Source organism: Athalia rosae, chromosome 5 (assembly GCF_917208135.1).
Source record: "Athalia rosae chromosome 5, iyAthRosa1.1, whole genome shotgun sequence".
NCBI classification, from domain to species: domain Eukaryota; kingdom Metazoa; phylum Arthropoda; class Insecta; order Hymenoptera; family Athaliidae; genus Athalia; species Athalia rosae.
The window spans coordinates 13,328,416-13,346,208 of NC_064030.1; the positions used below are offsets into that span (position 1 = coordinate 13,328,416).

A 17,793-nucleotide genomic window follows, 5' to 3' on the forward strand; every position below is an offset into this window, starting at 1 on the left:
AAATGCTGCACTTTTCCACGGAGTTCGGAAAAGAAGGATTCCAAAATACCCCCGGCGAAGGACGACGTCGCGTAGATATGGCGGTGCTCGGAAGCAGGGGGGGGGGGGGGGGGCGAAAAAGGGAGAACGATTTTTGGTGAAAAAAACAAATTTCGAATCTTCGATAGAATTGCTTACATCTGTTTCGCCCGACTCGGATCACCGCCGGTGGCAAAATTTCACGTGGGATATCGAATAAAAAATATGCGAATGAATAAATCGCGTTTAACGTTAATTCCCGTCGAGGGTAAAAATGTTCCACGCTTTAATAATATCCGACGAGTTATTTCGGCGTTTTGAAGGCGTAACGAACGTGGCCTTTGGGAAAAGCAGAAGCACGTAATAATATCCCATAAGGTTCGAGCGTTCAAAGATGGAAAATCAGAAGGAGCTTTATCCAGAAATTTATTATCATTATTTTCATCGCTTCGATGTGCAGCGAAACTGAGCTCGAAAATGCTGAGGCAATGAAATGATCACAAGAACTTTATTTCACGCTATATTGCTTCGAAGGGAATCGTTAGTCGGGCTTTTCAAATATTCGTTTTGTTGCTTTTTAGGTGTTACTAAAAATTTTTAACCCAAACTAATTCTTAACCTCCGGAGCGCCGGGAAATCTTTTACCCGCAAGACGCTCGATCTTCTATAGGTTATCCCGTCCAATCATCCTGAAACTGCAGCGAAACTAACCAGCCTTCGCGATTTTTCATTTTGGAGGTCGCTGAGCATGAAAAAAAAAGTCTTACCGGTTGTCAAAAAAAAAAAAACCACCCCATACTCCGCTACCGAGACTTGAAATCCGAAAAAAATGAAAAACGGGTAGTTTCTGTGCAGAAAAAAAAAAAAATGGTTTTTCGAAGTGTGACGCAAAAGCTAACGACTTCGTCGCATCTCCCACTCTCGAAAATCTCTGCGGAAGCGCTGCCTTGAAATTTTGAAAAAATCAAAAATTTTCCCCATCGTTAACCGCCAAAGAAAGCTTCGTACAAGGCGCTAGTCGAGGTCGACGGTGGTGTGCCAAGAAACGAGGCTAAATTACGAGGACTTTTTGGGAGGAATAAAGTGCCGAAAATCCCCGCGGTCCAAAGGTTAAGAACGCTGAAATACGCGGGGATACAATTAACCTAAAAAAAGACGACTTTCCCGCGCTGACGAATCGGATCATTTTCCATCGGGATATCCATCGATCCCCGCAGATGACGAAGATGACGAAAAGGGCTCGAGATTTTCCATGGACAAATAGAAAAGGTGCAATTAAATTTTTTGGGTGAAAAGGATCGGAGATCATTGTTTTGTTTTTTTTTATTTTTCATTATTTATTTCGAATCGCCGAACTTGTTCTTGTGATAAACAGATGTTCTGTGTATATATGTTGATGATATACGTTGCGAATCTGTATCATCGACGCGTGCGCTATTGGTCTTGGAAAGGACTCTGAGACGGAAGGGGTAGTTTTCCCGATGTGGACGGAGGGGGTAGTCAGAGTATTCCTGACGCTCGATGGCCCGCCAGTGTTAGTCGTGATTCTGCGGGACGCGCATCGTCGCGAATAATATTACCCAACATCCCTTGCAACAACAATATAATATATACATAGTAACAATTTTTCAAAAAAAAAAAAAAAAAAAGAAACGGTACACAACAAACCCTCGTTTGTTAACAAAAAAGGCGAGGGAAACGAGATAAGAGAAATAAAAAACATTTCACACCACAAACGAGACCATCGAATTTCATCCCTTAAGATGAACCTACAGCACCCTCATCCAAATTTCAAGCTTTAATTATTGGCAGCGAATCTATGCAAAAAAAAAAAAAAACCATAAAAAATTGAATGAAATATGAGAAAGAAAAACTACTTTTCAACCGCACGTGACGATCGTCTTCGAAACGAACCCTTTTGAGAATTAAGGTAGTCGAAGGATATTGGAAACAAAAAAAAAAAAACAGGAAAACGGGGGGGGAGGAAGAGAAAAAAAATTCCTCAACGTAGTGAGAGAATATCCCCACCCTATTTCACGGTCTTGTCAAAAAGTTGACGAGATATAGGAAGAGGGGTTGGAAATAGAGAGGGTGAAATTAAAAGGGAAGAAGAGAGAAAATTGAAAGATTCAAAGTAAGGAAGGGAATAATACGGGTGTTAAAATGTCGTAGTATTAGTTTCGGGATAAATTTCGCGACGAACTTCCGGTGTAACTAAAAAAAGATCCGCAAACACGAACGATCGATGGATCATTCATCGATCAAACTTTTCATGCCGAGTATATCAGTGCGATTAGTGGCAATCTAGAGATCGTTCAAAAAATTAGGAGCCGAAAAATTATAGACTTTGAATCAAGGGATGCGTGTGGACTGTTGTTTTTTTCTTTCGAAAAGTCTCTCGTAACTTTCCAACGAGAAAAAAAAAAAAAAAAACAAGAGAAAAAAGAAGGAATGAATGAAACACCATGAAGAGGATCGAATCGGATCTACGGTCTTACGATCCGTTTCCGAAGATCTTAGGAATTATCTGCGATCAGTGAAAGTGTGAATTTTAATCAAATATTAATACAGTGTTTTACGTAAGGTGTCTGAGAAAAAAAAAAAATTAACATGAAACTAAATTGAAGTCAGTAAAAAAAAAAATAAAAAATAAGTCGAAACCCGTAAAGTATGTAAAATCGTCTATTTATATGTGTAAAGTGTTGTATTGTGCGAATAAATATTTTGTACCAGTACGACGTTACGTTTTTAGTTAATTTGTGTTAGATGCCTAATTGATAGTGTTCTTGAGGTTTTAATTGATCGATTGAAAAAGTAGAAGAAAAATATAAATAATAATCGCACGCGAATTAATAATTATTTAATAACAAAAGGTGTTTGTGTGAGGTGTCATAATATATAGATGTACATACATACATAGATATATATATATGTGCACGTAGGTACATAGATTTAAAACTTTGTGTAACTTTTCGTATTATAGATAAATATGAATATGAAAAATGAAGAAGTATAAAATTGCCTCGCGTGATTAATCGCGAAAACTTTTATACATGCGCCACGCGTTTTCCAGTCTATAAATAATATATGAATTATGTTTTACATCTATATTAGTTTACCTCTACTAAAAATATATATACCATAACGTCGGCTGCAATTTCCCCATTTGAATTATAAGTGAATGTATTTTACACGTTGTACAAATATTCGAAATGGAAAATTTTTTTCCCACAATAGAAAATTATCGAGATTTGATTACGACCGTCTGAAATAAATTCGCCGTTCGAGATTTTCTTTTTTCTCACGTTTTTTTCGTTGCAATTTCACAACCGTGTTTGTGTGATAATTAAATACTCATTAGATCCAAGTATATAAAAAAAAAAAAAACAACCAAAACACGTTCGGTATGACTTTCTGATGAACGAAAAAAAATTATTCCAGATCCACGTGCAATCCGGACGGTTCGATGAGACCGACATTTTGAAAATTTTATCGCATGAGATAAAAAAAACCATTAAATAAAATAAAAGCGAAAAAAAACAGAGCGACGGTGACAGTGATTTTTCAGTTACATAGATTACAGTGAGAAACCAGCTGATCCAATCAGTTGGCCAGTGAATAAATCAGAAAATACCAAATTTAGAAATAAAAAAAAAAAAGAAATGAAATAAAAAATAATTTTTCAAATTCCATCTTCGCACCATGGATGTCTGGAAAAGTGGACAATTTATTTGTACCTATTATGTGATCTGGATCATAATTCGAGCTGCATCGGGTGGTCGTGTTTTCGGTAAGTGAAAACTTTTTAATTTGAAAAAAAAAAAAAAAAATGCAGATTTTCATAATTCCGATCGATCGAACACATAATTCTACACCACGGCGGATATAAATACCCGTCGGAATTCCCGAGAAAAGAGAAATAAAAAAAAAAGAATAAAGTAAGCCGAGTCAAGCGCCCCCATATAATAGTCAAGAGGGTAGTATAGGTATAGTAAATTTTCTTTATACCGCCCATATCGCACATACCTACACATAAAAAAAAAGGAAAAAAAAACGAAACGAAATAATGGCGATAAATTATGAGCTCCTATTTTTTTTTTCTCTCTTTTTCATCCCACATGTTTATATACGTTGTTTTTTCTTTCAACTTTTTTTTTCGAAATTTTTTAATCCTCCTTTCACCTTTATAACCACTTTCCCCATATATGCTTGTACTATATATACGGGGTGTCTCAGAACCGAATGCGAAAATTCCAAGGGGCCACGGGAGGGGCCGAGCTGAGTAAATTCACGCGTTTAACGGGGACGGTGTTTCGGAGACCACATGTTACACGCGCGAACTCGTTCGGCTCGTCTCCTCTTATCGTTTCCAACAATCGTTGCACTCAATTCCGCGACACCCCGTAGACACGGTGTGTATCATAGGGTATGACATCTGCAGGGTGGTAAACCCTCGATATTTTTTTACGACCTCTATAGGTCACACGTATACCTAACTACACGTCACACATATCTCGTGTACATAGGTATCGTACCATCTATGTACTGCGTACATACGGTTGACACGACTACGCGAGGACCCTTGTGAAAAAGGGATGAAAAAAAAAACAGAAAGAATGAGGAGAAATAGGCGAAACGAAAAATAGTAAAAAAAAAGAAAGAAAGAAAGAAAGAAACCGACGGAGGACTGACCAAAGAATTGGGCGCGGAGAAACGAAGGAGAGTGAAAATAAGCAAATCCCACAGGTCAAAGTGACCGTTAAAGTTGATATAGGTATTTATGCATACATGATACGTACGTACAAGGACTAAATAGAGTGACTCGGGCGAACAAACTGCCCCTAAACACGTTCTATCCTAATAAATAACCGCTAATTGATCACTCGAAAGAGATAACAGAAAAGTGGAAGGAGAGGGGAGGGTGAAAGGATATGGGGGTTGCTTTTCTCGACACCCCGGGGGCTCCTTGCGTATCTGCGGTATGAGGCCGATACCAAGTTTATCCAGTTATTAAATTATATACGTCGAGCGGTTCGTTATATATGTATATGCAATTCAACTTTCCCCGTGGAGAGAGAGGGGGGGAGCGGGGGGAGCTGCATATATTCACACCCTTCGTAATACATGGCGCACAGGTGGCACACCTGTACTCCGGAGTTGCAGTGATTGACGAGGTCGACGTGACCGTATCGATGAATTATTTTCGCTCTCGTGATTTTTCGACTCCTTGTTTTGTACGATACGAAAATTTAAATGATATCGCTTTCAATCGATGTAATTTCGTTTGAAATCAGGTACACCTACGTGTACATGCGCGGGGGGGAAATATACGTGTGTGTGTGTGTGTATGTGTGTGTGTGTGTGCCCTTATAAAATGTGAGGTATTGCATGTCACGTGCGATTTGTAACATAGACCGAAAACGTGCGAACGTTGGAAAATATAGGTGGACGTCACGTTACGTCGCGGACTGTTTGGTTAGTTTTTTTTTTTTCCCCCCTGTTTTTTTTTTTTTTTGCTCTCCCTTTGTTTCGTTTCGTTTCATTTTCATGAAAACACTGTATATATATATAAATCCCTCGTATTGTCTCACTTCTGCACGTGTATCGGCGGGTATTGTACGTACAGCTGCCGCGTTAATTAGTTCGACTTTTGTTTTGATGTTTTCAGGAATTTTTTTCCCGTTTCCTCATTCTTTTTTTGCTCGTTTAATTTTTATTCTCCACTCCATTTGATGCCCCGCAACGTACCGTACACCGCTTTCGCCGAGGAATTAATCATTACTCAGGATTGCGTTACATCTGATTTCAAAGTGCACTGTCGAACGAGACTCCTGAAATTCTGATAATTAAAGGAGGAACTTTTTTATTTTTCTTGCAAAAAAAAAAAAAAAGAAAGTTTCCCGATGTCGGAATTCGTCAAGATTTGGATTGGAAACAGGAAAGAAAAAATGTTCATAACACTAATTGTCAGGTTATTGCGATGAAAGTTCAAAGAGCGAGATATCCAAATTTATTGTTAGACTAGCGGCGCGCCATCTATGAACGTGAAATTAAAACTTCGAACATTCGTTTAAACATCAGTAAGTTTCTCTCTATATTATTTTTCACCACTGAAAATGACACTTACAAACAAACGATGACAGTTACAGCGGCGAATACGCCGAGGCGTGCAAAAATTGCACTAGATGTATACGTAATCCTTGCGATTCTGGAGTAAAAGAAAAAAAAAAAAAAAATAGAAGGGAGTAAGGATCGTTCGGATTAGATTAGAGCGGTATTTGTATAAGTTGCCTATATCTCGTGTAGACGAAGCGGAGGAAATGACTGCGTCGCGCCGGTGTCGTCGTGATCAAAATTCCGAAGGGGTTCTTCCCGACGTATTTTCAATTAGTGATTCTTAATTCGTAGAATCATTAATACCGTCGCGTCAATACTTAAAGAATATGGTAGCGCTCTATGTAATGCGTACATATAAATTTATATATATATATACATATGTATTATATCCACACAAATTCCATCGCGACAACCACCGAAACGCGATCAACTTCGGTTCGCTGTACATGTGTACGCAGCGCGTCTTACGGACGTCTATGTACGACGTCGACCACCACTACCACCACCACCACCACCACGCGACGACCAACGCGACTACGTTCCCGTCGATCGTCTACGTGTACACCGGCGAAATTCAATTTCACGAAACGATTAGAGATACCTGAATAGAAAGAGAGAGAAAGTTTTGGTACCAACCTAACGTAACGCGGGGTAGATTAGTACATGCATCTTATGTATATATGTACATAGGACAAAAGGAGATATAGGGATATTAGAACCAGACCAGACGCCGCACATATGTATACATACGTATACATACATACACACGCACACACACACGTATACATATATACAAAATGGAGTGGTGGAACGGGAGTCGAATGAAAATTGCGTAGGTACAAGGAATATCGATTCAAGTCTTATTGGAACATACGTCTATACACACGTACAAAACGACGGGGCCTAAGAAATTCCCACGATTCCCCCTTCCTTTTTATCATCCCCCCTCTCCGTATTTACCCCACAAATCTTCGTAGGCGTGCAATTTTTTTCATTTCTCTTTCTCTATTCAAAGATTTAGAAAATCCGGAATTTTTTCGAAATAGGTAGCGCTGAGATATTGAAAGAAAAAAAAAATCAATCGAAATTCAAAAAGAATCTACTATCGCGTGAGAGATTTCGAAGGGAAAAAAAATCGAAATGTAAAAATAAAACTCAAATAAAAACCCCGGATAAGATTTTGAAACGAAAGTTTTTTTTGCTTTCTCTTGTTTTTTCGAATGCGATTCTTTTTCCATTTCATCTGAATTCGGTCTTTGACACGTTTTCTCGTTCGACGTTTTTTTTCCGTTTGTCAAGACGATGAAAAAAAAAAAGAGGAGGGTCGAATCCCTCGCGAATTATTCGACGCCGCCGGTATATGGTATGTATGTAATATATTTAAAGCCACGGCGTTGCAGCAGCGGCAGACGAATCTCATAAAGCACACATCGGGTATACCGAGGGACAGCCTCAGCTTAACTAATTGCGAAATGCAAGTGAACGATTCCCGTTAAGTCAGGCACCTGCAACGTTCTCGATGGTTAATTATTAAATGAGAGAGACTCGCGCGCTTTCGCGATTCGAAGCGTTAACGTTCGGCAAACAATCATTAATTTATACCGCGAGTGCACTTCGCAGCCCATTAGTATGTCGGGTGATATACTCGCCACTGGGGTCGTCCTCATTCAGGGTATTTTTGAATTCCTATGCTCGAAGTGAATGGAAAAATCCGCCCCAAGTTTCAGGTCTCTATCTTAATTTCAAACCGTGCTGCTTACAATTTTTTTATATTCTATTTTTTATTACCGCTAGAACAATTATTGAAAAAATTCGAAACTCTGTAGATTTTATCTTCATAACGGTAGTTACCCCGCAGAATTTTTCTCAGACTTTGGCCATTATTTGTTTTTTTTTTTGTTGAAATTTACGTTGCAATTAGTAATAATTAATCTTAAATGAAGTGAATAATTTTTCTCATTCAATTTATTGTTCTTGTTTCAAATAATTATAGACGTTCTATCTGATTAGTTCGTTCATATGATGAAAACGAGGAATAATTGACTCTTAATCAAAACAAAAATTTTTAAATGCAAAAAAATAAAAAAATTTTTCATCCAGTTACTAAAAATCTGTAAAAATTGTATAGGATAACTTCTATTATAAGGAAGAAGTCTGCTGAGTTTGAAATTTTTCGAACAATTATTTCAGCCGTGGTAGGAAATTGGAAAATTGAAAAATTAAGCGGCACGGGTTAGAATGATCCGAAATCTGAAACTTGTGGTGTATTTTTTTTATTCATTTCAAACCATTTAAGCTCGCAGCAAATGGGAATCCGAAAGTACCCTAAAAAGGGCCACCTCACCCGCCACACGTACATCGTATGAAGGGATATCTTTTCTCTCTTTCTATCGCTGAAAAATCAAAAACAATTTTTTAATAAAAAAAAAGAGAAGAAAAAAAATTGAGGAATCGTCAAAAATTGAAGAAAAATCGACCGATATCCGAATTGAACGGATCGAATGAATAGAATACAAATGAAACAAACAATATTTTCACGCCTGATTGGTCCCTGAATCGATTTATGTAAATTGTACCCCAGAGTATTATATGTTCGGCCATGAAAATCGGCGTTAAAAATCGCCCGATTTTCCTTCGCAAGTGACGGGATAAAATCAGATTCATTTACCAAATTCATATTGCATGTACTACACACATAGATCGAGCGGAAGTAAGAGCCGCTCGATCTATGTATGAATATACGAGGGGACGCACATACCCTTGGTGTATGTACACGCATACATGTGACGCGAAAGAAATAGAAACAAAAAATAAAAGAGCGAAAAAAGAAAAAAAAAAAAAGGAAAGTATGAGGAAGGAAGGAAGGAAGTACCTACCTAAGGAATATAAGGAAGGATCGAGCGGAAAAAGTGAGAAGGAAAAGTATATAACTTGAGCATAGAAATTGAGGGGTCGCTGAAAAAAGTAAAAAAAACAAAAAACAAAAAAAACAAAAAAACAGGCAAGGAGGCAGGAAAAAAAAATGAACCAAAGAAGCTCGGTATACGTTATATATACCTATATATGAAAAGGCTGTGAAGGAAGGAAGGAAGGAAAGTCTGCGGGGCAACTCCCCCGATCCCCCTTTCCTCTTACTTTTCCGACCCCCTACCCCTCGGCAGAGTTGATCATCTCGATTCTCTCTACGAACCCCAAGCCGGCGAGATAAGGGAGTAAAAAAATGTCACCAACCCTCACAGTCGGCGCGATGTATGTACACGTATATATATATATATATATATATTTATGTAATACATATTTACGTAATACACACGTACACCCACGTTACTCCGAGAACGTTTATAATACGTGGAAAAAAATGAATTCTTCATTTTTTTCTCTCCACTCGCTTCCTGCATCCGACTACGATCATTCCTTTCAATTTTTCATTTTTTTCTTTTTAGTTTAATTTTCTTCTTTGTCTCATCGCTCATTGTATACCTGCACAGGTATATATGCATGTGTCTATTTACTTTTTGACTTTTAATATAATATAAAATATATGGAGCATAAGTATGTATAATATAATGAAACGACGGAGGGCGAGATCTTTACACTTGCTCATCCTCCTCGGTTGTAAACTCACCATTCCCCTCCCCTTCCCCTTTCCCCTTTCCCCTCCTCCCTTTCTCCCTTCGCCCTTCGCCTTTCCGCCCTTCCACCCCGCCACCACCCTCGTCCTTGTGCTCTTTATTTCACGTTTCGTTTTCTCCTTTATCAAAATCTCTGATGCCCTATGTAATATACTTCCCGTCTCTTTTTTAAAGCCCTTTATTCCGCACTGATCGTTGTACATTTAGTTAAATTCTCGCTTCGCCTTTATCCTTGGAACGCGCGTCGGGTCCTTTATACCGTCGTTAAAGGACGACGTCGTACACAGTACATATACATGTATATATATATATATATATATTTATACCATCGTTGTGTGAGACTTGATCGCTTCGTTTCTTTATTTTATTTTTTTTTGCTTTTTTTTCGTGTAAAAAATGTTCGAAAAGCTTTCAGGTATCAGAGGCTACATTATGTACGACGATACACATCTATCCGAATATCATACATAAAGTAATGTATTTCAATTTTTGCTTTGTACTTATGGAAAAAGTGGAAAAAAAAAAAAAATTCCGAATCTTTACTCATGCAAATACTTCGGTACGCGAATGCTCGCATTGAAGTTAAGGGTTCCCATGGTGGTTTATCTGTTCTTTCATGATTTTTGTTTTTATTTTTTGGCATTTTTTTTTCCGAAAAAATTCTTTATGAGGGAGATAAGGGACATAGTTATACCAATCGTAGGAAAAAGCGATGGCTGAAAAAAAATAAATAAATGAACAACGAAACGAAGAAAAAATAGACGTCGAAAATATCGGGGAGAGAATAGCAGGTGTGTTTCAAAATGGCGCCAATTTTTGGTCCTCTATTACGCCACTTATATATATATATATTTGGATCTCCGAACGGCCGGGGCCGTGCGGCGCGATGATCTGCGGCAATGGGGGAGGTTGGGATCCGTAAAATACGTGAAAGGATCGCGAGCAGCGAATAAGACACGGGAGAGGATATGGGAACCGTTGAAAAATGGGGCTGATCCCATTTCGTAATGGACATCGGCGACCCGCAGACATCGCGACGTGTCTATTCGCGGATTTTGATGACGAACATTTTCGTTCATCTCGGATTATACCCCGCGTCCATTTGTTTAATCCGAAATTCGACCGTCTCGAATTTTCCAAGATTGCTACGGTGTTGATTCAATTTTTTTATTTCCGATTCTCTATCATCCCTGCCGGCTCTCTTTACGCCAATTTCATTTTCGATTGGACGAAATTAGATGTATGAATGAGAGAATGAGAAAACAAAAAAAAATCGACGAATGAAAGTAAAAATAAAATGAAAGAGGGTGTTTGTTAATTAATCGACTTCTCATGTAATTGAATTCCAGGTTTAATTACCTCGCGGTACAGGTAGATTAACACGACGAAACCCAAATAAGTTATATGTACATAGGAATTACATGTATTATGTACCTATATATGTGAAGTTTCAGGTTGCAGGAAACTCTACTGAAATATACACTACATGAATAAATTCAATGAATTGATAAAAAATTGTACAACCTTTTTTTTGTTTCTTCGTTACTTTTTTTTTTTTTTTTTTAATAATTGGCAACGACTTGATCAATTTTTAAAGATATTTCCTAATCAAACCGAGTATCGAGCTGATAAAACGAAAAATAGCCGCAGAGACCGAGCTTTTTTACTCATCAAAATACATTCATATCAGGTATATACAGGGTGCTCGGAAATTCTCGCATTCGGAAAACAGGATACGATAATCCATGCTGACTGTAATGCAAACAACTTTTTTCTTTGACGAAATTGTGTCCGACGAGTAGTTTTCACAGGAGAGCCTGTTGAAGTCGACCAATCAGCGGTCTCGTCTAAGCAGCGCTCAGGGCCGCAGCGTGCGTTTTATTCGCGCGTACGCAGATCGTGACCACTCTATTCACGAGTGATATCTTTTGAGACGAGCGTTCTGGTCTGTATCGATCAGTTCACGACATTCAGAAGCTACATGTCCCAATAATCGGCACTTGCATATTCTATTTTGATGCTCGTTTCGTACAAGTTGCACCACAAATGAAGCAGCGTTTCCATTGGTAACATAAACGAATCTAGCGGGCGTATAAATATCACCTGAGTCTAGTTCAGCTATGAAAATTTGGCTAAATTGTGAACCAACGGAAACAGAGCCGTACAAGCGTCTTGAAAAATATCATTTGCGAATACCGGTCGCGGTCTAAGTACGAGCAAGTGAGACGCGCGCTGCGGCCCTGAGCGCTGCTTAGTCGAAACCGCTGATTGGTCGATTTCAACAGGCTCTCCTGTGGAAACTACCAGTCTGACTAAATTTCATCAAAGGGAAAGGTAGTTTGCTTTAGCATAAGGAATCATATCACGTTTTCCGAATGCGAGAATTTCTGAGCACCCTGTATGTACCGGATACGAATGTATTCTGATGAATAAAAAGGCTAGGTCTCTGTGGATAATTTTGTTCTTGTCAGCTCGACGTTCGGCTTGATTAGAAAATTTATTTGAAAATTGTTCAGGTGAATATTCGAGTTGTTTTAGGTTAGATGAGACCACCCAGTATACGTGAAATGTGTAAATATCGATGTCGTCGACAATCGCGTTGATAAATTGAAAATTAATTGACGGGGTTATAAATCAGGTGGGATGAATATAGAAATAAGTAGGTAGCTAATACCGTCGTTCGCGTTCAACGGCGACGCGACCATCAAAACCGTAAGCATCGGTAGTAGAAGTAGTAGCATAGTAGTCGTAGTAGCGGCATAGAAGCAGAAGCAGAAGCAGCGGGCGTTTAATTAAAAGTTTCTGAGATGTCAAACGAGAAATTTCGCGTAACCGTGAAGCACGCTTTGGGTGAGAGAGAAGTCTGAGCCAACAAGAGCCACAGGAACACAGGAGAATGAGGTAGACGAAGAGAGGGACGGAAAGCTTTGTGGACCTGGTCGTTCGCTCTGTTGGGTCCACCAGCTCTTCGAGCTTTTCCGGCCCACCTTTTCCTCCCCCTCCCCCGCCCCCTTGATTTCTACCGAGCTACACTCGCAATCCTGCTGCTTATAGTTCCAAACGAGAGCAAAGTCCGAACTGGACTCATACACGTACGTGTTGTACGCGACCTATGGGGTTTCCAAATTTTAATAGTTGAAAAAAAAATTTGGATTATCGCGAATACGATTTTTCTATCGAATCAAGAAATAATTCATTCTCAGTCAAAAGACTTGCACAGTTTTGGGAATAGAATTCTATTTAGTTTTTTTTTTTCCAGAGTTTTAGAGGTTGAAAATTGCGAAAGCTAGACAAACTAGAAAAAAATAGGTACAGAAATGCAACGATCAATAAAGATTTATTTCCAAAAATTCGGAAAACAACAGCGCTGAATTTTTTTCATCAGATATACAAAATGACAATTCTTTTTCAGTTAAAAAAAAAAAATCAAAAAGAAGTTGAATTGTAAGATAAGCGAATGAAACAAATTTTTTTAAATAATATCAATGATAATCATCGCTTGTCGAAAAAATTGACGATTAAATTTTCGGTGAACCCATTTTACGTGTGCGGTGCAGCAGGTCTATATTTATGTATTATCGTATTACTTCAAACTTTTAATTACGATATCGCGTGATATAAGTGAGATGAGGTGAGTAGAGTTTAGCTGTTTAGGTTAAGGTTGGGATACACGTTAATCTTGTAGTTTGATCGAGGAACGTAAAGGACAAGGTATAATACGGCTAAACGATCGAAAATATACAGGGTGATCGTAAACAAAAGCGAACGAGAAAAAAAATCAAAATTGCTGAACTCTGAGAATTGTAACTTTGAGAAAAAAAATTATTCGCAAATAAGACGCTGGGAAAAAAGGATCGGAAAATAGAGAGCGTTATGAAAACAAGGTTTCGGAAAAAATATATTTCAAAAACGAGAAGATAAAACACGAATTCTGTAAATATCGACTATTTAGGGACTGAACTTTCATAATTTTGAAAACACCACTTCAATGTTCTATATTTTTAAATTATTATTTGCAAAAAAACTTTCCGAAGATTTTTTCACGACTCGAAACTTTCATCCGCTTTGAAAAATTCACTTTTTATTTTTTTCATTTTTATCAAATTAATTTTTCTCAGCCCACCCTGTAAGCACAGTAGAAGCTGTCTCGATATAGATATATACACCCATCAAAAGTCCGTCACTACCTCAATATATTTTCGCGCTCATATACGACGTTACATCAACCTAAAACAAATGAGAGAAAAAAAAAAAAAGATTACCTTTCCGTCCTGAAAATTGATCGCTGAAGATGCTGTAGCCTAAACTACTTCTACATGCCTTTCGTACAATGATTACATCAGTTGGACAAAAAAAAGTGAACAGGTTTATTTATCAATTTATTTTCATCATCCGTTAGATGAGATTATTTTTATGTTAGTTGAGAGAAAAGTAATTGAGAGAGGAAAAAAACTGTCACCACGGGCAATTCTATGTTCTATTTCATTCGACAATGATTATTTTCTCGTCTTTCTCATTTTCTTGGACTAATTAAAAGAGCGAATTAATTTCATGAACCTTTTAATCATCCTACCTCTGCAACATCCGAGTTTATAGTTCATGTAGCCCTCTGGCTTTTGCGATATTAAATACCGTGAGAAATGTAAAAATTTTCTTTCCACGATTTAAATTCATAATGCGGTTATGATAATTCAAATAATATTCAAATCCTTTTTCCCTTCATTCCGCCTTTCGATAGACCCATCGATAAATCAGTCGAGTCGATGACCCTCCCCCGCGTACCCCCCCTTTCCGCGGAGTTTATACAGGCGTATATAACTACCTGCGTTATCTGATCGATAAATTTAACGATTTCCGTTAAAAAATTCTGAGCGTCAAATTGGTAGCTATAAAACGAAATTGCTATACCTTCGAAACATGCAACGATTTTATGGAAAATATCATCCCGGCCTCCTCTATCTCCTCGTACAACAAACACGCGTTCATATCTGTACTCACCTATAGGGTGTCAAATTTGGAAACTTTCAATGATTCGATTCCGCCACATTCGCACCGCAAAATAGAGAGTAAAAATAAATAAACTCGACCAGTTGAAACGACGTTTCAATCGTTTCGTCGTTAAAATTTCAGTCGATATCAAAATACGAATTCATTCGTATCCACAAAAATTTAGTTCAATAATAATCTGTTTCGCAACACCGTTCGGTGTGTCACCCTCAAAAAACCGACGACTTTTTGGGCGCCGAACGAAATCGAATCCTTCTATCAAAATCAAACCCTTTGTACGCGGTGTAATGTCATTTGTATTACACCATATGCAGATTTCTATAAATTGCGTATATACATATATAGGTATGAATATAAAGGTAACGGAATATGTGTATGTACATCAATATGTATGTACAGGAATGGGATTATAAATGCAATCATCGTCGATTTTATAATATTTTATACAGTCCTGTGATTATTGAATGAATTTTCAATCCCCCGGGGTTCATATATCCCTCTGCGGGGAATGGGAGACGACTAGTTTTCACGAATAGTCATCGATCACCTTATACATGCACTTCGTGGGATTTTTTTCAAAAAATTTTTTTTTTTCTCCACAGTCATTCACAGCTTGTGATTTTTCACGATTCGACGTCACCCGTGTTATCGGAAACGATGATTTTCGGATAAAAAATCGCTTGGATTTCGTGTCCATTTTTTTTCTCACAAATTTACATTCATTGGCCGTAAACTATGAGAATAAAGAATAAAAAAGCAAAAAAGAAAGCGGAAAGGGTTGGAAAAAATTTCTGCCGATGTTAACCGAAACGTGAACAACGAAAAACGAGGCAAACCAAATAAACGCAAAAAACCAAAAAAACAAACAAACTTTTGGTAACAATTCAATTTTACCGGTGCCAATTTACCGCACCTCAAAAAGTGTCCCCACCCGTAAATATTTGCGGGAATCAACGATACGACCCTTTGTTGTTGACGATCCTACTCCAGCCTCCGCACGTATAGTTTGTATTGCACAACCCTTTCGTATTTTTCAATTTTTTTTCATTCTCCCCTCCATTTTCATTTTCATTTTTTTCATATACCTACCTATCTCTGCAATATTTTTCACACGAATTTATCCTTTTTCCTTTTTTTTTCATTTGTTCCCAAAATTCTCGCCCCCCTGTCCCCCTCTTGCGCCGTTAAATTCATTCTCCGCGTCGTGCACCTGCACCACACCAACTCATCCATCAGTCTTGCAAATTTAGGGGTTGTACGATATAACAAAAAAAGTGAGAGAAAAAAAAATGTACAATAATTAGAGGGGGGGGGGGGGAGGAGGAAATTAAGAGTTTGCGATTTGCGAAGCATCGCGACGCTAACTGGTCATAATAAATCTGTCGGGGTGGGGGGATGGGGGATATCATGGGGGGAGGGAGGGGGGGGGGGGGGTGGTAGTGAAAATCAGCGATGCGATTTTTTTTTTTGTTGTTGTTTGTTTTTTTTTTTCACTCGTTTTTCTAACACGGGTGTTACGCGATAATGGCGCGTATAACGGGGGTAGCGAAGGTTGGCGGTGGTGGCGATGACGGTGGTAAGGGAAGGAGGAGGGTAGACAAAGGTTATGAGGGAGGAATAAAGATGAGAGAGGTGCAGGGGGTCAGTTCTTGTTCTTTTCGGTTTTTCTTTTTTCTTTGTCCGTTTTTGTTTTTTTTTTTTTTACTTTCTATTTTCTTCACTCGTTTCGGGGTGTCGGAAAAAAAGAGCGGTGTATCAGGGGTAGGTTACGGGGTGGAAGAGCGAGACAATCGCCCGGGGGGAAAAAGACTCGTTTCGCAAAGCAAGCGAGCAAGTAAGCAAGTAGCAGCAGCTCGGCTTAAGCAGCCAATTCACGCTAATGGAGCCCTCCTGTGGTTTTTCGTTTTACCGCACAACCACCACCAACTACGCTTGCTATACCTACGGGCCAGCTGCACCAATTTACCAAGTACATACAACGTCGTACATATGTGTACAGCGTTACTCGGGGTGCTTCGCAATCATAGTGCGCGTTCGATGCGTCAGTGTTTTTCTGTTTTTTTCTCTTTCTTTTCATCCCGTCTTTCCTTCTCCCGTTTTTTAAGGGGGATTTTTGTCGGTTTTTTGGCCAACCGGAAAGTGGAGACGGACATGCTGTAGCGGCGTCGAAGGGTTCGGTCGTTTTTTTTTTTTTTTGTTTTTTTTTGTTTTTTGTTTATCGCACTAAAATCTCGTATCTCAATGTAGCTTGTCACATGTGTACATACATGACATATACATACATATGTAATGTATTCACGGTACATAGAAACGTGCATCCCTCTTGACAAGCGTAAACATAACCTTTGGGTCTCCCCAGTCTCCCACTTTTGCCTAGGGGTGAATAATTTATTTTCTTTATTCATCACACCCTGAGTGCAATGCCTAATCCCTGAACACGGTGGTATGGGTATGAACATGTATGTATATCATTACGTTCATAGCTGTCCAATTGAAGCCGAACGAAGTTGTCTTTTCGCGGCTCATCCGAATTGATAGAAAAATAAAATGGCTTCGTTATTACCGTTACTATTGATTATAATTATTTACGTGGAATTTATAGCGATAGAATCGTAGAAATTAAACCAACGAAAATGACGTACTTTGATCTTTGCTCTTATTCAGCAGCCTAATCGAGTATCAAGAATTTTATGAGGAAAATCCAAACCGTCGTATACGTACGATATACACATCTTTTTTAGTTTCTAGATTCATTTCGCACACGATATTTATTCATGAATTTTAGTTTCAACGTTTCTTTGGAGAAGGAAAAGTAAAAGAACTAGATAAAGAAGAGGAGAGAAAAAAAAACACAACGAAGTACGAATGATGTTCGACTTACAATTAGTTTTTAGATTTTCTCGCGGGGCTGCACTGACAAGAGCGCGAGAGACGCCCCGCCTAGCTTTTCCTTCAGAAGGACCAAAAAGGAGAAGTAGAGGAGGAAAAAATAAAATAAAATAAAATAAAATAAAAAATG

At 38.3% G+C, this 17,793-nt stretch overlaps 1 protein-coding gene across 4 annotated transcripts in view; it reads left to right on the forward strand.

Moving 5' to 3' along the window:
* Positions 1 to 1,566: 1,566 nt before the first annotated feature.
* The window catches only part of LOC105684350 (tyrosine-protein phosphatase 99A-like), a 294,338-nt gene continuing 278,111 nt past the window's right edge, over positions 1,567 to 17,793 (forward strand). For 2 of the 4 annotated variants that reach the window (XM_048656205.1, XM_048656208.1), the window contains exon 1: positions 1,567 to 3,808. In XM_048656205.1, the coding sequence (XP_048512162.1) occupies positions 3,721 to 3,808 (88 nt within the window). In that variant the 5' untranslated portion in view covers positions 1,567 to 3,720. The remainder of the gene's footprint in view (positions 3,809 to 17,793) is intronic. The other 2 variants (XM_048656206.1, XM_048656209.1) reach the window with 1 other exon arrangement.